This window comes from Mya arenaria, chromosome 10 (genome assembly GCF_026914265.1).
Source record: "Mya arenaria isolate MELC-2E11 chromosome 10, ASM2691426v1".
NCBI lineage: Eukaryota > Metazoa > Mollusca > Bivalvia > Myida > Myidae > Mya > Mya arenaria.
The window spans coordinates 1058879-1084529 of NC_069131.1; the positions used below are offsets into that span (position 1 = coordinate 1058879).

The following is a 25651-nucleotide window of genomic DNA, read 5'->3' on the forward strand; positions in this document are numbered from 1 at the left end:
CGTAATGCCAGAGGTGTAAACATATGACACTATACACGCGCCATATCGGATTTTTGCATTTACTGGCTGTTAGACAAGTGACATCAAACACATTCCAATTCTTTTGGGAACATTTAAGATCGGCCTTTATACCAATGTGTTGTCTTTCCCTGCGAATCAAGCTTGGCGATATGAGCAAATCGCCTTGATGATTCGAAGGACATGTGATAGTTATTTGCTTTAAACTGTTTTCCATGTTTCGTTACAACGCTCTTGCGTTGAAAAGTAGTTGTATGGTTTAACGTTGTAAAATACATCAGTCAAAATCGACGTGCGGCCATGGTTGGTGTCGTTTTCTATAAAAATATTTCGTAAACATCAATCCCAGAACGAGGCTGCAAGTACCACGTTGGCGCATATCGTCATTTAACCGGGAAAAACGAAATTCCCAATCTTATTTTGCATTGTTTACAAAAGTGAACGCAGAGGAATTGATATAGTTTATGTTTTTGTTTAAAATATAATTATGGCTTTTTCTTGGGATATATTCTGAAAATGGGGAAATTCAGAGGCTAATTTGTGGAACAATAAGTGTCCGTCGCGTGTACCGAATACGACAAAGAAGGGTAACAGGGCCCTAGCTATTACGTTATTGAATACTAGTTTTCTACAATTCTTAAAGGATCATTTTGGTATTCGAATATTCGATCGAAAGAATTACCGAATATTCGAATATCAATTTTGCCATTCGTTTGCATCCCTAATAAAAATCGATGCATCTGAACCCTTCATTTATAAGATTTCTAGAAATATGTTTTCTTTGTACTTCATACTATACAGCGCGTAAAAAACATTCCCTATTGCAAAAATGTGTTGAATGTCGGAAATTCTAAATTTCTTGGTATGTTGGGTAATATTTTGTTTTTCATTTGTTCAATCTTAAGCAAATACATCTTGGTGTTAACGCCATGAGATACCAACACATTCTGTATTTTCAGGTCGCTTGATATATTCTGGCATTAACTCCATGATAGAATTGTTACGCGCTCACTTGCGTCCATGGGAGGCCTGCTTATCGAGTACAGGTACCTGGTGTATATGTTAATAGAGGATATTTGGTTAATAAGGATCACCCTACAAAACAGCTCCCGGTATGCTGCGCTTCTATGTCGTGCTGGAAAAGCTTATCCTGGTCATCATCTTTAGAACCTAGGTAGCATCGTATATTCGATTACAGGTGCAGCTTGTGAAATTTGAACATAAAGCGATATCCGTTAATGGTATTTTCTCCATAAGATATAATAATCATCATGTTTTACTAATTAAAATAAACACTTCCTAATTATTTTTAATCTTGTGACTATAGCCCAAAGGAATGTGTCGGCTGCTGCAAACAAACGGTGTACAAATTTACAATAATTGTTGCCAAATCAACTTTTAAAAACGGTGTCAAAATTATTATACAGCATGAATTAATGTTAAACGAGTCTGATACTTTTTAATTAATTAACAGTACATACACCTATGTGTTTTCGCCGATGAATTTGACATGAAACATGTGCTTATTTTCACGATCCTGGCCAGACAAGTTTGACATAAAATGTTCACTGATATACTAATAGCTAGGTAGGAGAACAGACCGAGTCAGAAGGAGTTGATGTTAAGAAAATCATTTTTGGTATTTCGGTACAACCTAACGAGTATCAGAAAAAAAATATTTTGCAAAATTAATCCTTGGCACATAAAAGTGTATAGCAAATTACATACCATAAATCATTGTAGGAAAATATACCTCAAAGAAAAACCCAAATGATTCTTTCAAAAGAAACAGTTGTCGATTCTAACTATTTGTTAAATGAGATGAAAACTTTATAATAGTCTGTCTATGCACGAAAAATTGTGTTGGTCGAAAACTAATTGCAGATGTCTGGCAATTCTAACCATTTGTTAATTGAGATAAACCCTTACATAAAAGTCTGTCTATGCACAAAAAGCTGTTTTTGTCGAGGAATAATTGCAGATGTCTGGCAAGAGAAAACTGGTATTGTGGCGTCCAATAACTTTCAATTTATTTAAATTTGATCTGATCTCTACAAACGGTTTATAATTCATATCTACAAACTGCGAACCCGTTCCAGCCTTTGTTTAAACCCAAACCTTAAAGAAACGGATATAGTTATAAACGAAATTTACAGAATTTCAAGAATAGAAACCTATGACGTATGTTTGGATTCATCTGATTTTTATTAATGTATGTTTTGCTGATGCGTGTTATATTTTTTTAACAAATAAAAAATAGCATACTGTAGGTTACACTTTAGATATTTAAAAATATGTGTTATACGTGTTCTCGCAAAGCTTTAATTGTCGACCTTTGCAGTTACAGCCAATGAAAATGCAATCTGAATACAGCACTTCGTCTAGTCTACTTAAACAGTGAGACGGAATTCTTAATTAAAACAAAATATATAAAGGCTGGAAAACTTCAACATATAAACATCAGATTTATTTAAATATATTAAGATATAAACAAAATACATCACAAACCACAGCTATGTCTAACACATTTAGCCAAACATGATAGGAAGAACATTATAATTTCTTGTTCCATTATGGTTATTGCACGATAAGCAAAATCAACAGACACAGGACTGTATACATCAATAGTATTGACGTTTGGATCGTTAAAAGACCAAACTATCAAAACTCGATAGTCTCAAAATACATTAAGTAAAGTAACATCCTTTGTATTTATAACAGATTATATAACCAATATAGCCAATGACCAATATAAAAATAACATTACATACATGACATATTTGATATTGGTATCGTCTCAAGGCCCGACTGTCAAATCTGTTGCATGATAAATTATGGTAGGTACTTTTAGTCTCACAGTAGATAAAGGGTCTTCCACAGTGCAAACATGATTGGCAAAGGTCAAACAATACGAAGTTTAAAGGTTCACATTAAATTCATTTTTGAGAAACGACTTTTATACGAAATCAACATACTTCCTTGTTGAATGCCTTTGGATAGTAGAGTTCATCATGTTTTGCGGAGTAAGATTTTGTCAGATTTTGGACAAAAAGCTATTTGCATTTGCTTGTCTGCCAACATTGGAACTAAGTTTTTGTGCCAAAAGGCCCCAGACAAACTAGTCAACACGGGCTTGTGAGTAATTGATGACCTTTTTTAAATTAGAAAGGTATTCGGCAAGATAATAAAAACAGTGGATGAAATTCATTTCCTGGCTTCAAAATGCAAATCTTTTTTTTTAAATAGCTGCAATTACCACAATGCATTAAGACATTGTTAATTTGGTAGTATTTGAAATTTGGACACAAACCAATATTCATGATGTATAAAGACATCTCTTTAGGAAATATGCAATTTAGTTTTGTTTTTATTAAAAATCTTAAAATGTGCTCAACTCCCCAAAACAGCTCAACATGTTGAAAGGATAAAGGTATTATGCTCGCTAAATATAGAACTTAAAACATATAAGAAATGTGTTTTTTAAACATTCTATGTTTTATTCATTCGAACGACTTTTGCACTGTTGAAGGTCCTAAGTATTAAGCGAAGTATTAATGTAAGATAGAAAATTGCTTTATATTTTAACCACTAACACCACATTTGGCATTTCACGCACGTTTTGCATCTACTATTTTCAATTTACACTTTTTAATGAATTGTTCACTAAATGCTATCAATAAAATACCCTATATGTGAATGCATACACTAAAATGCACTTATTTGGATTATTTATTCTGTTTCATACAACCAATTTTGTCAAACATAGCATCTACATGTATCTGTAAATACCAAGTGAATGCATATTAAAAAGTTAAATGGGGATTTTTAAATACAAGCATAACAAAAATTGGACATTAGCCTCGTTAAAACGATCATGATACCTGTATTGAATTCTAATGAAAAACAGTTCAAATGAGCAACGTGTACACCTTTATCAATTTACATCTAAACAATATCGTTGACAATATTATACATCTAACTCTTATTTGCTTGTGGGACATGTACATACTGTTTTCACCAATCATTTTATACCTAATACGATTCTGAGCATTTAAAAACTAGTTTCATTTCTTTCTGAAATGTTTGGTTAAAGAACGCATAAATCACTGGATTTGCGACGTTGTAAATGAAATACGAGTAAAACACGATCATATTTGGAGGAATCAATTTTGTAGCCATCAACCATGCAGGCAAAAATGCAATCATAAATACAGTTGTTACTATGAATAAAATGCCAGCAGTTTTAATGTTTGCAATGCGGTGTTTCTCTCGCACTGATTTTCTCGTGTCCTGTCTGTGCATATTCGATGCTGTTATTTTTATAAAATCTGTCATGTCTTTCGAAGGAGTCTTTTCACCATTTGTATGACATAAATGCTCTTGTTGTTTATTCACATGTTTTAATTTTGATTTCTGTGCCGTTAATCCTTTCCCATTATTTTTTCTCCGCATGTTTTGCACGTGTCCGTTGGGAGGTCTCAAGTCATTCGGAGGTATACTAACTTGTTCTCGTTGATCTTTCGGTGTCGAGCTTCCATTGCTCTCTTCACGTATGGCGTCATTGATAACGTGGTTCGATGTAAATGATACGATATTTGGTGCGCTGTTTGAGTTCATCATGGTTGTTTGAGTGGCAGTACTTGTAATAGAGATCGTGCTTGGAATCTGTGATATCGGCATTCTGGCGGCTTCACCAATATTGCAATCTTCTTGCTTTTGTTCTGCTTTACTCTCGACCATGCAAATAATTTCAGGCGAGTTTGGATTACGTGAACAAATTGAAGTCAAAAGTGTAGATCGGCGTCCAAGTGCACTTCTCTGATTCAAAGATGTCTTCAGTCGTCTTGTTCATCTGAACATAATTGATCGGTAAGTAAGGGCATACAAAATGAATACAGTTATAAATGCAATTAAGAATAGAGATACATAGAATTTCTGGTAGGCTTTCCGGAAACCCGTGCTGAGTATAACTTCATTAGGGTAACAGAATCCTGTGAAGACGAAGTCATTTATATCAACTGTACCATTTACTGTATCAAATAAAGTGTTATCTAGGTTAAATTGGCAGTCGTTCGTAAAATGGTTTCCGCTGTTAAGGCTGGGATTATGGAACCTTGTACAATTATCTATTCCCGAGGCAATTGTTAAATCTGACACATTATAGTGTACAATTTTAGTCATGTTTGAGAATTTGCTAATTTTAGCGTCAACTTTCCGGTGATAAACGCCGTGTGCGAGACTTGTAATCAATCCAAGCGTGAGTGCAAACGCTAATAACAAGAATATTATCCGAAGAGCGCATTTCGTATTCAAGAATTTAGTCCATGGTCGGCATATACAAAAGTATCTGTCGAACGCTATGGCAACCATAATGAATGAACTAAATGGTACATTTGACGTTATTAAAAACTGATATATTTTACATGTCAGGTCACAACCAATCTTCTTGAATTGAAACTCTACGGCTATAGAGAACGGAATAACAACTATGCACGTCGCAAAGTCTATGGAGGCAAGCGCCAAGATGAAGACAGTCGACGTGTTCTTATCCTTCTTCTTTGAGAAAACGTACAGCACGAATGCGTTGCCAGTGGTTCCGATGACGCTAAACAAGGACAGCATGCACGTGATCACGATGATGTCTGGTAGGTCCGACTTGTTCTCTATCAGCTCTTCTCCATTCTGGGTCTGCAAAAGGGAGATAATGCAATAAGGTGTGTTTCAACTAACTTTCAAATAAATATTTGAATTGAGCCATGTAACTTATTGTTAGTTTAGAAAGCAAAACGAATGAAAAAAAATAAAAATGTTTACCCTTTTACACTCCCCGATTTCTCTTAAAATTGAATATCTTTATCATACAATTTCATTGTTTTGCAAAATGTGGTCTGATAACAGACATTATATGGAACGTATTAATTGGATTATATACGTGCTTTAAAATATCAAATACTTAAGAAATGGTGTCTCTCTTATAATTTTACAATAAAAAACAACAGGGACAGTCCAAGTAGACGATTTTTAAACATAAACATTGTATAAAGGCACATTTCAAAGCCCTGACTGACAATATATGAGAGGCATAAACATAACATACAACTTAACACATAGTTGAGTAAGGATGAATAAATTTGTCCACGGAGATATCATGTTTAAATTGGCGATAACATATTCTTACAAACACCTATACATTCTTATTAATGATCGGTGTATTTCTCCCTCAGAAAAGCATCGCGTGTTTCATCCCATGAATAAGCTATTTAACCTGGTTACTTTTTTATAATAGTGTATGCAATTATATGAGTCATTGTTGATGATGTTGTCGTGATAGGTGAGAAGTTATTTAAACTGCTATTGATATACATCTGCTTTCTTGAAGTTATTGCATGCACTATCACGTACCTGGTTCATTATGACGACATCTTCCGGCATGGCGGCATAAACTGAAATATTAAATATTTATATGAAAATATACAGAAAAAATCTCACAACAAATATATGCATAAAAAGTGAACACTAAGCCAATCGTGAAACATTTTGTGCTCACTCAGTGTTCCTGGCATTATTGTTGTGAGTTCCCAATGCATAAACTTTGTGAAATAAATTTTGTAAATCGAGGCACTCAACACAAGACACAAGGTCAGAACGCACTTCAAGCGCAATATTGGTTATCAATGAGGCTTGTTGTTTTATCTGCTATAAATATATTATATAAATATTATTTTTTTATTGAAAACAATCTTACTGGAATTCAATAAATCAAAAACGCATTATTGAAAAGTTAAATGCCATAACACTGGAAACATCTATAGTACATATTTTCTTTTGACTAGCTGCTTTATATATAAGTGTTTAAATATTTAAAAGGGTTTACAATCCCGAGGCAATGATGAAAAAAGAAGATTGATAACTTTATATTGATGACGTGGTTTTAGATTAGGCTCTATATCTGACATAACAACACATAACATAATATTTTATTGTTTTTATCAAACTTCCCGAGCCATATAAAATTTCAATTCTATTCGTTTAAGATACAAAGGATAATTATTTGTTTTAGTTCATGATCGCAATATAAATTACGAAGTGAGCACCAAAAGCCATATTTTACGAACGGAGTAGCAACGACTGAAATATCTATGTTTGTTGTTTAAATGTGAAATAGTCTGCGATTAAATACTGAAGCAAACTTATGAACTTCTTTTTAATATATGACTGAAATGATATTGAATGACATTTAATTATAGTTTGTCTTTTCAAAACAGCACGTCAAATTGTATGCGAACGTAACAACGTTTCAGAAATGACGTATTTAAAGTTGTGTCAAAGCCCCGTGCGCGCTGACGTTTGATTTGGTCTTGAGAACGTGCTAAATATTCGAAACATTAAAAAAATATCCAAACGGCATGTTCATTGTTTATAACCGTGAGTTACTTATATTAATTTGCTAAGGGAGATCTGATCAATTAGTATCAACTAAAGAATTCATAACAAACGAACTCTAAACATAACCTAAGAGTTATATTTGTTTTCATTTTTATACCACTTTTGTGCATTTAAACGTTGTGGGCACGCTTGCTAACATAGCGAGACAACACTTTAATTTTGTTATTTCCGCATTCGGTTGCATTATTTGCTTTTCAATTGTTTATGTGGTACATCCAGCCACACACCTATTACCTGTTTGTTTGGGGTTTTTGCAACAAATTGTGTGACCAATTGAAATCAGAGTATAACAATAGTAAAACAGGCAATGACGAAATTACCATTTATCTCTTACTTATCTGCGATCAAGTTAAGTTGTTATATTTAGTTCTAGTGTTTGTCATCACTCAATTTTGTTTGTAAAAATAAAATAAAAGATATGTTAAGTCTTATTTACATATGCCTATACATATATATTCTAAACTTATCAAAAACGAAAATACTAACCAGCCCGATTAAAGACTCCAAACACCAAGTGTCTGATTGATAAATAATTAAGCTTTAATCCAGCTACTTTCCCACTATAAAAATGCCATTTCTCTTTCCGTTGCTATTCCCAAACTAGAACAGATTGGCGAAAGCATATCTCTGGTGTGAGATGTTCTTCTATAACTCAAGTGGTATTGGGTTTTGTTATTGCCACTGAAGCCCTTCTTTCAAGAGAATATCTTGAGATCGAATTCAATATCATTTTCTAACTATTATTAAAGCTACAACTTCATAAGGGGGCTTATTTAACAATCTTTTACAGGCACAGTAGAAATTACATTATAAATACATCGAGCAAATAACAATTTATGTAATGGTTAAAGATTGTGATCTTTATGGTTTTTGGCGGTCTACATATTTTGTTTAAAATACCCACAAACTTGGCCAGCTTATATCAGCCTCACCTCATTAAATTTAATAACAACTACACTTTTATCGAAATTAATGCATTAAAAACCATTCCCATTTGACAAAATATAGAGTTGACCATTTCATTCATTTACTGGTTACAAAAAAATGCAACTACCTTTCTTAAAAGAGAATCAGTTACCTGAAGGACGCAATCAATTGTTATGCAGTTTGAGTCCAAATTGTTTCACCTTTACTTATTACCAATTTGGGCGTATGTTCAGTCAAAAAGTAGTCACGTTTTCGTACGACGTTAATATTGCAAACTAACAACTTTTCTCAATATTCCATCCTCAAAGTACGTTAGGGCATTCTTAACTTAGGTCTTTGTCTGCAAAATAGAAACATATTAGATGTTAGAAAACAAAGTAAACTCCCGAAAAAAACTCAATTGTTTAGGTTAAACACTGAGCAATGCAATTAAAATGTGTTATATTTTTTATTTAACTTTGAAATTGAATATTTATTGAAAGCAAACAGAATATGACTGACCTAAAACAATTCACCGCAGAACAATCATTGTTTTGTTTTTAATTTATGCTCCGCAATAATATGTAGGGTAAAACATAAGGGTTTAGTTCTGATGACAATTTAAAAGAGTTCAAAGATTTGTTGTAATGCAGTTTGCAGAATTCAAACGTCGAGTATTCAAGAACATTTCTTCTGTTGTAAATGATATCTTTAAGTTAAGAATGATACAATGAAAAATACAGGGACGAGCACAGTAGTCGAATATTAAAAAATAAGCCATGTTTAGCTGCACAAGGCAAGGTCAAAACGATAAAGACCTATATACACAACATATTTACAGCACATACACAACATCAAACCACAAACTAACACCACATACACAGATACAAACACCACAGACAAATTATACCCTAATCATGTTTGCCGTTAAATTATAAGATTACCGGCTTGGAACAGTCAGTGAAACAAAAGTCTACTTTAGGCTTCGTTAACCACATTGACCCCATAGTCACTCCAATTCAGTTGATGTTTATAAATATGCTAACACCTTTTTTTTAAACCTGAGATTCCTTCAGTCCAAAGGATTATTTATGTATGGAATGAAATATTTTTTGCAGTTAAAACAATTATTGTGAAACATGCTACTGTCTACAAAAACTCAGATTTCCTCAGATTAAAAAAACAAACAAGTATATCAAACTTGAAGACAATTGTGCGCGGACATTCAAACACATTGTTTTGCTGTGGTTGATTCATTTAATGTTCTAAATATTGTAATACGTCTAGTGGCCGTAACAATAGATATAATGCTAAAATAGTATGACATGACCTTAACATAAACACGATGAACACTTACAGGTATGTGGAACCAAATGTCATAGTAATCTCTCGATCGTCTCCAATCTCACCCCATAACCGTGGTGTCAGTGTACTGTTAAGCTGTGAATCAACAGATTATAAACATGTGCAAATTGTGCAACAAAGACAAGAAAGAGACATCACTGCTATCTTGAACTAGCATTTAACCAGAACCACGAAAATACATGAATTGCTCCGAAAAATACAACCAAAGCATCCAATACAACTCATTGCACCAAATGCAGAAGTAAACAATAAAGGGCCAATACATACCAAATATCATAATTCTAAAACTATAAGTAAATAGTAAAAACGCCAAATTAGCACCGGGTTACATGTTGTTATAGAAAAAATGTAATTCACTGATTTAACTCTTTGCAACCTGATGCTTCCAGTAAGATTAGCTGAGACATGTATGCTAAATAGTATACATGAACATTTCCTGGTACAACAACATATCGAGGGCATGTTCTTTACTTCCATAAATGGATCTATGAAATCATAACTTAGCGGTGAGGGGCACCGTGAAATCCCTCACTTTAACTTCACTGAGGTTTTGATATGACACGTATACAATCGCCAATGAATTCCAACCCTACATTCAACACTACTAGTATACATCCATTCAAGTGGACACACTTCTGTAAAAACAATAAACACATATGTACACATTTTATATCACCCTTTGCATTGTTAAGTTAATTAGGTATGAATTAAAGGATAAATTTAGGTGATTTCATGAGTTTTTGTCGGCATGCGGAATTTGAGCCCGGGCCCTTGCGTCAACCCGCTAGACCCGCCATCCAACGATATAAGGATTTATGTTTTATTATTATTAAATTTGTACTTGTTATACATGGACGCGTGCTCTACACGTGATAAACATTATCATGTGTTAATGCATACTCTATGATAACATGTTTATAATTATACATATGCATTATTTGTTGAGAGATTGTCGTGAAAAATCATCTCAAAACACCATGTTTATTTTATATGCAGTGGCTTCATTTGATATTTTCATGGCATATCCCGCGGAATAAGCTATTAATTCATGCTAGACCACGATTTGAACTTATTAACATTCATTTATCTAAACCTCAACTTCCATTCCTTAAATAAACTGTCTTTCGGCAACTGCGTTTATCAATCAATAAACGCAACATTTTCGGATATGTTCGGATCGCTATTCATTGCATAACAATATAGAACAGAACAAAATTTTATTACACGTAAACTATACAGTTTTTTGTGTTTCATATACATATTAAATAAATTACAATTACAATTATACAATGTAGTGTGAAATATTAAATCAATATTATAATTAATCTATGTTTAAGATTGAACTGGAATAGTTTAAGGTTTTAAGTTTAAACATACTAGGTCTTATTTTATAATAACCTTTAATATAAGTTTGTCTTAATTGGACATAAGGTGTACACTTAAATATAAAATGAAATTCGTCTTCTACTTCGTTCGAGTCACATACTTGACAAAGACGTAAGTGGCGTTCTAATCTATCATATCTGCCAGTATGAACTCTTAAATTATGCGAACATATACGTATTTTTGTGATAGCAATTCTGAGGATTTCTTGACACAATATTGTCTAAATAGGATTCAAACTCGAATGCAGTTTTAAGTACTCTAGAAACGATTAAAACACCATTTTCATTTACACTTCCATGCCATTGTTGTAAATATTCGTCTATCAGACGCTGTTTAAAAATACAAATGAACTGGTTTTCGTTTAGCTGTGTATCATTACACCATACATAATAAAAGCCATATCTGGTGAGAAGGTCCTTAACCTTATTAAACCAATTATTCTGATTGTTATCAATATTTATAATATCTGTCATGTGTTTGCGTTCCGGATCGGAAAATCCGACGTGCCCGAGCACACCGTACTGAGCCTTTAAATCAATATGCAAATTTTTGTCATAGTAGCGGATTAATTGACTACGCATTCCATTCATTCATTCATGCGCGGAAGGATTTGCTATGTGACTTGGATCGCATACGCAACATGAACTAGTCCGTGGTTTAGAACATGAATTTTAATTACATAACAAGTTCACCATTCATAATAAAAGATCTGTTCATACTTAAACACAACAAATGTATTAAAATCCATAAAAATATAACACTTTAACATAGTTTGTTTAAATCCTGGTTGACCTCATTTAAATCAACAACAAGGTGAAAAATCGACAGCGGCCGCCATCTTGAAAAAAAACGTGCAACTCCAAAGCGAACAATTTTGGAATAAAACGTGGTTTAAAGGATATTTCAGGGTTTAAATTTTATCAGACTGGTTAAATGTGACATGGAATGTACCACCAGTGATAGTTGTGTTATAAAACAACGACAAGGAAGGCACGTTGTGTGCTATGAAGGAAGTATTTTGGTTGGATTCAGATTGAGAGAGCGATTGAAAATGGACAGTGCCAGAAGGTTGAGTGTTTTTAACCCCATCGTTGACTGGTCGAGAAGAAAGGACATTCGAGAGGTTTTTCTGTTGCAAATTAGACAAAACACGGTAGTTATTCAATGAATTGGCATTCTTGTGTCCGGTTATCAGAACGGCCTGGGTGTCCGGCACATTATTCTGGAGTAGTTTCTGACATAAGCACTTTCGGACACTCGTATTTGTCAACCTCTTTCCACTTGAAAGTGCCGGCAGATTGGCATTCCTTACCATGACCTTCATAAGGTCTTTCAGTTTGTTGATGCCAACTGGTGCTCGCAAAAACCACTGTTCCTCCTCCTCTGGAAACTTCTGATGTGTAATTGTTGATAGATAGAACGGATGATCTTCAGCTGTAAAATAGTCGACTTACATAAGAGGATTCATGAAACTGATGGTAAGTGTTTACAATTATCATACAGGTCATAAATAATCGCAGTCCCATTTGAACATTTTTGACAAGGTTTGTGCTTGGCTGACTGAAGACAGATAAATAACAAATGCCAAATTATAACTGAATAGGTATCACTGATTGCTCAATATTGTTGCTAGGTAGAGTGGTGCTGGTCATGATTCCCTGAAAACCTGTCTTATCATACATAACGCACCAGTAAAATGTAACCATGGCCCCTAGTCCACCTAAATGGCCGTCAGCGAGTCTTTTGAAGATTTTTTAGACTATGACAGATATATCTGACCGAATATCTCATAATTTTCTATAAATTATTAATTTTAGGTCTGCAAGAATAATCATATATCATTCTGTCAGTGTCATAGTTTTCGGTCTAAATTGATAAAGAATTGACCCTGGGGCAAGCTGCATATCCCGGTTACTTGACAAGCCTCGTTACCGGCTTATGCAGCATGCCCTCTGCTTAGATTTTGTTGATCAGCTGGAAAAAGATAATAGGTGTGGCCTTCGAGTTATTTTCATAATTTAACATAATTTCATTTTTTATCAACAATTTTAAATTTCCAATTTCAGCTTCCACCTGTTATTTGCAACATGGTTATTTTAAACTTATTTTCAGACTAAAGGTTAAATATAAATAGCCAGTGGATGAAGTTAGCACAAGCCTGCAAGCCCTGCACTGGTAAAGCTTTTTTCAGGCTTGCTTATAAATTCTGAATTTTATATAGCAAGGCTTGGTGAAATATTTGATGCCAAGCAATATAAGAATTTGGGCTTTTTCATCCAATAGTCTAATTTTAATGAATGTTTAGCAATGCAGTGATATACTTTATGCTGCACTCTTACAGATTTACCTTGTTTACAACTTTTTTTGTCTTGGAATGAGCCAACTTATGCATAAATGTCTGCAAAACAGTGATATAAGATCACAGATTTTCATATTTCCGTTTGAAGATAAATGTTTTATGGCAAAATACATTATTTATAACGATCTAAGAAAGAAATGCATAAAACATTCAATATATGTGAGAGTGCAGCTTTAAACTCACAAGTCAAACGAATTATATAAAAAAATGTTTGGAAATCTTGGATGCAAAAACTTATAACATAGATTATAATCACCTGTGCTCCATTGCACCTCCTCGAATTCCAAAGTGGGTGGTGTTGTTATACCACAACGTGTTAAGAAGACTTGATGGGCAATGGTTTCCTAGCTCCCCTGCCTTATACAGAAGGTCAATCTCAGTATCAGTGACGTCATTTGCCGCCTTATCTCTATTTCCTTTTCCTTTTTTTCGATATTTCCCTTTGCTCTGAAGTGTTGCCATTGTCTGGAGAAACTCTCTGCCCCGCCCCATAATAGTTCCATATTCATTCTCTGTGAGATATCTTCATGCAGAAAATCTTCATTTATTAACATGTAAGAACTTGTATCACTATTTTGTTTGATATGAAAACTCAACACTATCACTTATTCTTATTTGTGGTACAAGTCTTTTGTGATATAAATGAGGGAAATTCATTGTTTTTTTTTGTAAAATGTCAACAAGTGGGCTGAGTTTAACAACAGAAGAGTTGATCATAACAGAAATAGAAAGTGGTTATTTTGATATCTTTTTTCAAAACCTGGCAAAAATGCTTGGTTTTGGTGAAAAACTTGAACCTTTTTATTTTTTTGCATTGGAATGATCCATAATATTTTGCGTGATTATCTTCACACCAGTGATATTTAAAACTGGTAATGGAAGATCAGGGCCCCGTTTCATTAATGGTCGCATCGCAAAATTAGACTGCGACGTCGCAAATTTGCCGATCGCATCGCAAAATGCGTTTCATCAAAATTGCGACGTCGCAAAGAGCACCTGCTGGTCGCAAATATCGGTGCTTTTTTGCGACGTCGTACTACCAGTCGCAACTTGACTTTAAGACGCAAAAATGGCCGACGCAGTTGCGGTTATTTTCCAACAACGACGTTGTCGTCGAAGAAAAGTGCCCATAAGGCGAGTTTTTAATGCTCGCATTTCATCGATAGTGGTACGGGATCTTGATTTTGTTTCCCGTTACCGTTTGGATCGGGTGTTGTTTCAAAATTTGCTTGAAACAGTCGGCCAGACTTTGGAAAAGACCTATCGCGGTGGACATACTATTCCTCCCGACACTCAAGTAAGAGTCAAATGTACTTTACATCATTATTTAATGTACTAGTCGGTACGAAATCGAACGGGAAATACGGTGTACATAGGTATGTATGAAATCAACATCCGGTTGACCTTCACCGTCACTGAGCAAAATGCAAATACGTTTGGGATAAATGCAGCTAAGTTTTCCATCTTAGATACGTTTCTTTCTGATAGTTTGGGCATTCATAATGTAGATATACAGCCCCTTTATTGAATTATCTCGTCATTTGCTGTTTTATTCGCTAAATTGTATGTTAATGGACAATTCTATGGATATTGGACATCACAATCTGTCAGACCCAGTTGTCATTTTTAATGTTGACATATCTGTTCTATTTGAAAAGTGGTAGGAAGTGTTTAGTCTTAACAGTACTCAACATGAAAACCAAATATGCTTCTGTCATATCATTGGAGGTATATTAGGTGTTATGAAATGGGTGCCTATAGCCTATAGGTGTCATGTACAATGTAGAGTAAGCCGGAGATTCAAGTAAAACTTTATCATTTCATCATCATTTAAGAGAATACATGGTTCTTGAATTAACCCCAGTGAATACTCTGAATGTAAATGTTTGCGTGTTATTCTCATATTAACATTGAGAAATTATTTCAGGTTCTTGTTGGTCTCCGGTGCCTGGCAAAAGGTGCCTTTTTTTCGGAGGTTGCTGACACACACGGAGTGAGCAGATCGAGTGTCTGCAGAATTATCCATGGATTTGTCGATGCTGTAATCAACAACGTTGACAATATCAAGTAACATCACTCATTCACCTTTCTGTTCATAATTAACATATTGATATTATATCAATTCTCTACAGAAAATCAAATGCCATTTAGGATAGCATGGTGTGAGTGCATAACATAGTGATGTAATTGTCCACTAAAGGCTGATGTAAGCATACTTGCTTATGACAAAGACGACCAGAATTGGTGCACGGCTTAAGCAATACAATTTTTATAGATTTTTACCATGTTCGACAAGTGGGTCTCATCTTGGTACTCCATTGTGCCTACATGATGGACTGTGTATGTAATAATACAATGCAATCTTGTAATAACCCAATAACAACTTTGTTCACAATATTTTTGCTAGACTGTGAATAGTAATGAAATAAGTATTTTTGAATTGTTGATATTGTCAAATTCAATGCTCATACCTTTTGTTTCAGAGTTACAGTGATAAAACAATCATTGTTTACTGACACCTATATCCATTCATCTTATACACATATATCTGTTCTTGACTTCTTATACACCTATATCTGTTAATCTTATACTTTGCTTATATTTAAAAGAAACACTCAAAAATTTGCAGGTTTCCTGTTCAGAGGGATGACCAGATGTCAGTGAAGAGGGGTTTCCCAAACATTGTAGGTGCTGTTGATGGTACTTTAGTACCGATTCTGGCCCCAACAGCAAATGAAGAGTCATTCGTATGCCGTAAGGGGTTTCATGCCATCAATTGCCAAGCAGTGGCTTCCTCAGACTTGAGGTAGGTGACTTATTCCTTTTGACATGAAATAAATCTTGAGATGCAAAAAAACAAAAACAAAATAATTTAAATGATATACTTGCCTATTTGTTTATATATATTATTAGTATAACTTTTCTGGAGCATAACTTGTTGAATTAATTTTTTTGTTAAATCAATGATGTTAAATGAAGAAAATGGCTTTGTATTAGTTAATGTTTTAATTATTGGCAATTTCAGATTCATTGACATAGTGGCAAAGTGGCCTGGTTCCTCACATGATGCTGGTGTTTTTGACAATTCGGTGTTAAAGGTATAAACAATGCATGGTTAAAGAAGTAATCATGTCTCACAATGTGATTTTACTTCAATGTCATACACAGGTCTTGCATATTATTTTAATATGCCTTGTTATATAAAGTATATGAACAACTGCAATTATTGTATCTACTGTAAAGCTGGCCTGTTATCTCTTCGAAAGCCCCTGTTTATTTTCATTCTCTTTTTTCGTCTTAATTCATTGAATAAGGGAAGGTACCGATAAAAGGCCCTGTATATATATATAAAGAAATCATGGCTGTGTAAGAAAAGCTTGAAATAATGTCAATTTATATAAATTTTATATTACAATGTACATGGAGTGTCACCCATATTTAATTTATTCTCACTTCAATATGCAATGTATTATATCTACATGTAGGACTATCTAGAAGCAGACTTGGAGGCTGTACTTCTAGGCGACAGTGGGTACCCGCTGAGGCGTTATTTAATTACTCCTATTCTGCACCCATCAAATGAGAATGAGGAGAGGTACAACAGACGCCACAAGACTGCAAGAGAAGTTGTTGAGAGGGCTTTTGGTGTTTTGAAGTCAAGATTTAGGTAAGCCATTTTTAGCTCGACTATTCGAAGAATAGGTGGGCTATACTACTAGCCCCAGCTTCAGCGTCCGGTTAAAGTTTTAGGGCATGTTAGGATTTTCACTTATAAGTCCAATACCCTTCATTCAATTGACTGTATAATTCACACAGTTGTTCAGTGCCATCACATGATGAGGTTAGATAACTCTATATTATCTTTTATACAAATTATGGCCTCTGATTGACTATGAAACTTAGGTTCAAGTTTTAAGGCAAGTTGGGATATTTATTAATAACTTCTATACCCTTCATTTAATTGACTTAATACTTCACATAATTGTTCAGGACCATCACCCAATAAGGTTACATAACTCCATATCCTAAATACAAGTGATGGCTCCTGATTGACGTAGGTTAAAGTTTTAGGCAATTAAAAGTTAAGGGCAATTTGGGATTTTAGAAAAAACAACCCTCTATACCGTTTTTTCAATGCACTTAAAAAAAATCTAAATTATTTTTGAATAGTACAAAGACTATATTTTTGAGTATTTCCCGATTAACTTTAAATACAAATGGTTTCAATACAACATTCAGCATCACCACATCTAGAAATTTTTACTTAAATGTTTATATTTGTTTGTTCAGCTATTCATCTGTATTAATGGTTGTGTTTTTTTGCTATATAACAATTGATTTTTTTCCAGATGCCTACACAGATCGGGGGGTGTGCTGCCATTTTCACCAGGAAAGAGCTGTCGGGTTTTTTTAGCCTGCTGTAAACTACACAATCTGTGTATTGACAACAATATGCCACTTCCTGATGCTATTGTTTGTGCAGATGACCAGGGCATTCAACAAAATCAGGAGGCCACAAGACCCGGACTAACCACAAGGGCACAGTACATTCAGCTGCCATAGCTTTACAAGATAGTGTGAACATTCCTTTCAATTTTGTCTATCATCCATAAACAATCTTCTCATTATAAGACTGCATAAGTTTTCATATGCAAATATATCACATCAAGGATAAGAACAGTGCACAAGAACCATTCACATGTTTGCATAATTTTTAATTTATCGGCCTTTCTTTTTTTATTCATACTTATTTCTTGTCTGGAGCAGAACTTTTTTATGCATTGACTGGAATTTTCCTACACAGATGGGGAAGTGGTGGACTGCACAATAACCATTACTCTGGCTGGCGTATTTTTAATCTATAGATATTAATTGTTGATATTAATTGTTGGCTTTTTATATCACAAAGTCCATAATTTTTTTGCAGTATACATGTAATACATTTTAAAAACATCATATCCAGAAAGATGTCATGGTGTAGTCCACAAGAACCATAACTCTGGCTGCAATATTTGTTGTTGTTTTTTAGAAGTGCACAATGCACAAGAACTGTTTCTCTTGACAAAGTTAGATATTTGACAGTAAATTTTTAGGCCTTTGATTATTCTATTAAAAGCTGCACTCTCATTGTTAGGTTGTGTTTATTATATAGAAATTTAAATGATCATCAAACTATATTTTTGTGCCTGCTGTGCCTTGTTCTCTTGCATTAATGTGTCCTTATTTTTCTAATTTTGAAACTCAATTTATTGTTATTGATAGACCATTTAATAGTATTGCTCATAATAAATGTGTAAAAACAGAAATACTTATAATTACTTAAAGTTCATTTGTCTACCCTGTTGAAGAAATGTGTTGCTTGATTGACATTATTTGAAAACTACAATTTACTGGACAGTTAATGTAAATAATGTCCTTTGTTTTTGCTGAAGAGGCAGAACTTCAATAGGATAGTAGTGATTAAAATCTGAGTACATTACACTTGCTCTTTTTCTAAAACACCCCTTGGTTCTTTTACATGTTCAGTGTAAAGCAGCGATACATGGGGCACAACTTTCCTTGGTTAAACCAGTACATGTGTACCACTTTACTAATCAAAGTGCCAAGCACCTGACAAGGGAGCTACCAACTTAGGGTATGACGTGGTCAGACATTGAACCAAAGGCCTCCCGCTCCGCAGGCGAATTCATTAACCACTAGGCCACGGAGACATATTCAAACAAGTGAATGCTGAGTAAAGTAATAAGTAATCATTTATTGCAGTATTAACACTAATATACATGTATATCACAGTATTGAAACAGCTGAAAACAGAATCTACATGTCTGTGACATTATAAAAAATACCTTTGTTGGCTATCACAGATAAAGCTAGAGACTAAATGTGATGTAAATATGAGGAATGTGTAGACAGGTATTAATATATTTATAAATCTGACTTAATTATTATTATTGGCCATGTGACATGATGGATAGAGAATAGTTCATGTGAGTATATATAGATAAAAATGCATATGCTATGAACATTATTTTAAAGCTATCTGCTCTCTTTACATACACTTTTACTATGCCAGAAATGAACACATCTATGTGAAAAATAAAACATAAAATAAAATGCAATAATATGATAATAACAATGAATGACATATAATAAACAAACCATATATGGAAGTTGGTTCAACAACAATAACAGTGTCATTAAGATTCAACAAAAAACATTTTATATACATATGGATATGTCACATATTAACTGGGAAATCTTTTGTAAAAAATTGCAAAAGTCATAGGTGCCACAAAAATACAACTCATCTCTTTCCATATTAAGACTTCATGTATCATAAAAAAGCAGGCCATGGAAATGCGTTCTATAATAACTGATAAAAATAAAAAAAAAGTTGTCAAAACATCAAATCTGTGAGAGTGCAGCTTAAAGTTTAAGACTTTCATGATTTAGTTTATGACTTATAGAGTAAAAGTAACTAATCTTAGGGAAATTGTCAAATTTTAATTGGTTAATATGTGGACATGTGGCTATTTATTCAAAGAACTCATTTATGAAGTTTTTTCTAACCTGTGTAGCCTTTGTAAAGGATGTATACGTAGGATTCGCATCAATCTAAATCTTTTAAATAACACACTTGAAATTCAATGATAAGCCATCCATCATACCAATAAACTTGTAAAAGTGACACTCTTAATCAAAATCAGTTCAACATGTATGACAAACATAACATTTGAGTGATTCACTTTTTACTAATGCATTCATGGAAATTGTTTATTAACAAGACTTGATCTATGTATGAACTAGCTGAAAACATGGGTTAAGACTTAATTTATTTTTTACAACAATTGTAAAAGAAGCTATTACACCTTATATTAATCACTCTCTTCAGCACAATGTTGCGTGAGAGAGTGGTTTTGTGTTGTATATAATTAAACAATTATATATCTGGTAAATCTGATGTAGGAGCAAGAGCATCTTTAAAGGGGCTTTCTCACGTATGATAAAATAGCGAGAAAAAAGAAAATTGTTGAAAACTGTCATAAACTTGGCATCGATGTGTACAATGCATTGAAACTTACTAACTTAAATACCAAAAAGTTTACAATTTATTTAAGTTTAGCAGTTATTTGTATTTTGCCATTAAAAAAGATTACTGGGTATGTCTACCAGGTAGAATTCATTCCATATGCGTGATTGGCTAGTCAAGCTGTTGTTATATCTTAGGGTAATTGAAGGATTATTATAGTTATAATAAAAAATATAGTCCATCCTGATTTTATGTACTTAATTTTTAAAGCATGAATATCATTATAATGGATGGCTTACCTTAAAAATGTCAATAAAATAATGTTGATATGTAAGTTCATTGAAAACCAAGTAAATCATTTAATGTCTGTTGGTCTCGTTGCGAAACAAGAGATTTAAGGGACCCGCTTATTTCCCGCAGCAGTTCATTGCGAGTCCTGCTCTCTGCCAACAGTTCCCTCTGTAAACTGATCAGCTCGTCCGAGCACTGGCAGTCTATAAAGATACATATTCAATTTTTTAAGTCAATGTATTGAACTGATAATGTTTAAAACACCTATTTGGAAACAATATATTGTAATGTTATCATCATTCAAACTTTAACAGATAAATGGGATAGATGTAGTAGGGTTTTCAATTTAGAAAACAGCAAGTAATGAATAAATTCTGTACTGTACCACTGTATTGAATCAGTGTTTAATAAAAATGATTATGTAATGATTCTCATCAAACATGTCATTATAAATCATTTGAAGGAGTTTATGCATATACAAAATAAAGGAATTAAAAGGTATGACTACCAGCAGCAAAAAATCTCATTTCAAATAATATAATAAATACATTGTTATCAAGGCTTTAAATCATTACTAAATTTCAGTGGTGAATCTGTGTTCTAATGGTAACACACTTGTTTATCAATCAAGGGGTCGCAGGTTCGATTCCCAGTCTCATCACTAAAAAGTACTAGTTGTCGTCCGGGAGTCCCCTGTGACATTGCTATACACCTGTTCATGTTAAATAACCAGGGAAGCTTCTTACCAGGGTTACATTCTGTCTGTGCAATCTGCTAAAAAAATATGAAATGACTTTCAATCTTAACAGAGCACTGGCTGTATGGGTAATGCCTGAGTGCATGTATAAAAAGCTAACACACCTGACCTCCATCAATTATTATTACTTAACAGACAATGATAGTAGCAAACACAAAGCTTTTTTTTTAAACATTGTTTGTGAAAAAGGTTTTGTTGGCAAAACAATTGTTCTTAAGAGTTAATTTTATACCATAATATTCACGCTTCCTTTTTCCTGTTGAGGATGTCCCAGAACTACATCTTACATTTTTTACTGTGTCACTTGACGATTCTGTAAGGAAAGAAAAACTTGTAACAAACAACTTTAATTCTTGAAGCTATTTATTAAACTTTGACCGCACACTGGCTACATATTGGAAAGTATTATTTATAAATGTTATGCAAAAAAGTGCATTTATTGCATGTGAAATTTGTTTCACTGAATCTAAATGTGCCAAAGAATTGCAATTAATGTACATAGCGGAATATTGGAAAAAAAATGGTACTGGTTAGTAACATAAACTCATAATTAAACCTTTATTTAGCTTATTTAGCAAAACATATTAATACCAGATCAATGTTGTGACCTTGACTTTAAGTTTGAACTTAAGTCTTGTGAATGACACATCATTTTGTTAAGTTAGGTATCTTTAATGATATATGTGGTTAAAATCAAACCATTAGGAGAAAGAGTAGGACAGGACAAAAAAAGAAACCGATAAGACGAAATTGGGCTGCAATCAGATCTACTGACACCTTCTCACCTACGGGAATTTTGTATAGCTGCCACTTCAAATTAATGTATATAGAACACCTTAATACACTACAAAAAAGAATTAACTGTTGAATACTTTTAGTTCTTACCAGCACAGTTTGTGTAGTCAGCCGCTGAAGGGCAATTTTCTTTAGCGGCCACTGCAAATACAATAATGTCAAAATAAATGTATAAATATTTTATTGATGATAACCTAATAAGCAAATTTTGAATTAAATTGGTTAAATTTCTTTACTTCAGCTTGTCGAGAATACACTCCTTAAATAGTTAAATGCAAAATCATTCAAACAATCTTGAACTGCTGTATAAATCATCATGTTTCAGTGTCAAAAATTAGTTATCCAAAACGTTTCTTAAAGCTGCCCCCTCACAGATTGAACGATTTGACAAGTTTTTATTTTTCATCCTTGAACGAGCTAATCTTTGCAAATATCCATGGAAACCAGTTATTTACGACTGCTGACAAAATTAAATTGCAGGTTTTTATATTTAAGTTAATTTTTTAATGTTTTATGCATTTTTCTTAAACCGTTAGTTAACGGTTTAAACCATAAAACATTAATTTTCGAACGGAAATATGAAAATCTACAATCTGATCTTTTGTCACCAATCTTATATCATTGGATTGCAAATATCTACGCAAAAATGTACTCTTTCCAAGACAAAAAATGAAAAAAGTTGTAAAAATGGTTATTCTGTGAGAGTGTAGCTTTAACTGCCATAAAGTATTGAACATTATGGAAATACTTTTATAATAAAACATGTTTATAAATCCTTCTTCCTCATCTTTTATTATGATACAATTGTTAATACATACCTTCTACCTCATCTTCATTGGCCACTCCTAAGAACTTGGAAACTAAAAAGTAATACATAATGGCTCATTACATTTCACTTATCACAAATCAAAACAATGATATATAATGATAAAATACATATATTTATATGTCAACACCAATATAAAAAAAATGCTTTTGATATAATAAGTAAGACATTATTAAGTGAAACAAATGACAATTGAATAATTTCAATATTTAAATATTTAAGTTAAAAGATGTTTCATGTTGCTGTTTAGTGGGAGTGTTTTACAACTCACATGATCTGTTAGTGTCCACTCCAGTCTGAATACCGGTCACAGATACCGCTGGAATGCATGATAGGACCTGTAGCAGAAATGAGTGACACACATTAAAGAAACAGCATTCACTGCACCTAAGCTTTAATGTAAAAGATAAGAATGAAATTTACATCTTTAGAAATATAACAAAAAATGATTGCATATGTCTGCCTGTCATTTTTTAACTATATTGAAATTAGAAGACCCCCCCCCCCTTCCGACACACACACACATGGTTCTTTTTTAACTATAGGTAAATAACAAATTACCCACCCTTCCCTCTCCTTGCACACACTTACATAAACACACGAACAATATATATTTCTCAAAATGTTATCGATGATTTTGTTTACATACCCTTTCCTCCAGCTCTGTTAGGATAAGGGTTTTTGGTATCTCCCCCAATCCTGAACTCCTCAGGGCTTTCAGGCGACCCTGCTCCTTTTTCTTTGTTCGACTCTGTGATGAATAGAACAATTCTAGCATTTTATATAAAAACAAGCATGACATGCATCAGGAAAATTGTTTTGAGTAATTTTTATGAATGTTTTGGGCTAGAAATATTGATCAATATCACTATACATTGTAGTTGTCATAAGAGTAGGTTGACCTCATGAGTCATGTAACTTATATAAATAGTGATATAATTTTATCATTGTTATTTTAAACATACTTATATATAATTACTAAGACAGTTCAACATATAAATAATACCTTCAAATCCTTCCACTTCTTGGACATTTCATCAATCGTCCTCCCATTCCCGCCAACACTGTTCACACTGATATAAAAATGTTGTAGAGTTGAATATACAGTAATATACGTTATTCTCTGTTATAACATTGATTAGATGGCATATGTCGTTCTACTCGTGATATATAATCATTTTTATGACCCGGGCTGACTTAAATATGTAATAATTTGAACAAGATGCATAAAGATAAAACTCATAATTGACAGCATTGCATCCACTAACTTAGTATTAAAGGGGTAAAAATCTACGCACATTGAAGTGGCAGCTACTGTACAAAATACAAACCTCAACAAAATTTCATTTAGAACTCTTTTCTTCTCTGCCTCTGAAGAACTTGGGCCGTGCTTGGAAGTTAAAAAGGTGCTGTGTTTTGTGTGCCCAGTAGCGAGTTCTTCCAACTCCCGCGACGACCAATTTTGCTTCCTTTCTGACATTGTGAAGTTCTATGCAGAAGTCCGTCTGTCAAATCTGACAGATGGCGCGTAAACAAACAGGTACTCGCAGTGATGCTGTGACGTCATTTCATAGACTGCGTATCGCAAATTATCGATAGAGGAAAAAGTCGCAAGCTCTATTTTGCGACGCGATTAATGAAACGCAAATTGCGCTGTGTCGCAAACTCGGTCGCATTTCTTGCGACTTGCGACTTTGCTGGATTTGCGATGCGACCATTAATGAAACGGGGCCCAGATCACAGATTTTCATATTCTTGTTAAAAAAATCATGTTTTATGGCTAAAAGCATTACTAACGATTTCAGAAAAATGCTAAAATATCAACTTATGAACTTGTGCTATCTCATTTTTTGTCAGCAGTCTTTAAATTTATGCCAGGTTTCCATGTATTTTCGCATAAATTGGTTTGTTCCAAGACGATAAAAAAAATAAATGTCAAAACCTTCAATCTGTGAGAGTGCAGCTTTTATATCAAACTTTAGTATTTAGTTTACAGAAGACTATTCCTGTGTTAATTTAAATCAAAATTGGCTGTTAAAAGTTTTTTTGCTAAAATTGATCAAAACCTGCCAAGACTCTTATTTAAAAATTAAATCAAACATGTTAAAGCTGCACTCTCACAGATTGAACATTTTGACAACTGTTTTAGTTTTTGTCTTGAAATGAGCAAGTTTGTGTGTAAATATCTGCAAACCAGTGATAAAAGACTGCTGACAAAAGATCAGACCGCAGTTTTTTCAAATTTCCGCTCCTAATCGAAAAATCCGACCCTCGGGCGCGTGACCGGTTACTCGGCAAGCATCGTTACCGGCTTACGCGCGTGCCCGATGGTCGGATTTTTTCTATCCGTACCTGAAACACATGATAGATACTTATACTCATGTAAAATCCGTTCCATATTTCACCACATGAACAACGAAAGTGAAGATTTTGCTTGTCGATGTGTCACTCCAAAAATATATATTTTAAAAA

The 25651-nt window shown here is 33.6% G+C and overlaps 2 protein-coding genes across 2 annotated transcripts; one reads left to right on the plus strand and one right to left on the minus strand.

Annotated features, from left to right (window-relative positions):
* The first annotated feature begins 14870 nt into the window (after positions 1 to 14870).
* Positions 14871 to 18786, plus strand: LOC128204049 (putative nuclease HARBI1). The gene is made up of 5 exons (XM_052905378.1): positions 14871 to 15547; positions 16110 to 16286; positions 16506 to 16578; positions 16966 to 17147; positions 17830 to 18786. Exons 1-5 carry the CDS (start codon positions 15363 to 15365, stop codon positions 18041 to 18043), a joined length of 831 nt encoding a protein of 276 aa, XP_052761338.1. The 5' UTR covers positions 14871 to 15362; the 3' UTR covers positions 18044 to 18786.
* A 1437-nt stretch (positions 18787 to 20223) lies between these two features.
* LOC128204050 (uncharacterized) lies at positions 20224 to 24692 on the minus strand. Its single transcript, XM_052905379.1, has 8 exons — positions 24511 to 24692; positions 24186 to 24252; positions 23829 to 23930; positions 23451 to 23517; positions 23172 to 23213; positions 22444 to 22494; positions 21791 to 21871; positions 20224 to 21004 (listed from the first exon to the last, which is right to left on the minus strand). The coding sequence occupies exons 1-8, from the start codon at positions 24657 to 24659 to the stop codon at positions 20847 to 20849; spliced, it is 717 nt and encodes a 238-aa protein (XP_052761339.1). The 5' UTR covers positions 24660 to 24692; the 3' UTR covers positions 20224 to 20846.
* Positions 24693 to 25651: the final 959 nt, after the last annotated feature.

What these genes read in the sequence shown, in the direction of transcription:
- LOC128204050 (XM_052905379.1), bottom strand. Translation starts at nt 24,659, where the DNA reads ATGTCAGAAAGGAAGCAAAATTGGTCGTCGCGGGAGTTGGAAGAACTC. An exon ending in AGAAGTGGAAGGATTTGAAG is followed by an intron (nt 23,931 to 24,185) that starts GTATTATTTATA and finishes TATTCATCACAG; the next exon opens with AGTCGAACAAAGAAAAAGGA. An exon ending in AGTGGACACTAACAGATCAT is followed by an intron (nt 23,214 to 23,450) that starts GTGAGTTGTAAA and finishes ATTACTTTTTAG; the next exon opens with TTTCCAAGTTCTTAGGAGTG.
- LOC128204049 (XM_052905378.1), top strand. Translation starts at nt 15,363, where the DNA reads ATGTTTGCGTGTTATTCTCATATTAACATTGAGAAATTATTTCAGGTT. An exon ending in AACAACGTTGACAATATCAA is followed by an intron (nt 15,548 to 16,109) that starts GTAACATCACTC and finishes AAAAATTTGCAG; the next exon opens with GTTTCCTGTTCAGAGGGATG. An exon ending in TTGACAATTCGGTGTTAAAG is followed by an intron (nt 16,579 to 16,965) that starts GTATAAACAATG and finishes ATCTACATGTAG; the next exon opens with GACTATCTAGAAGCAGACTT.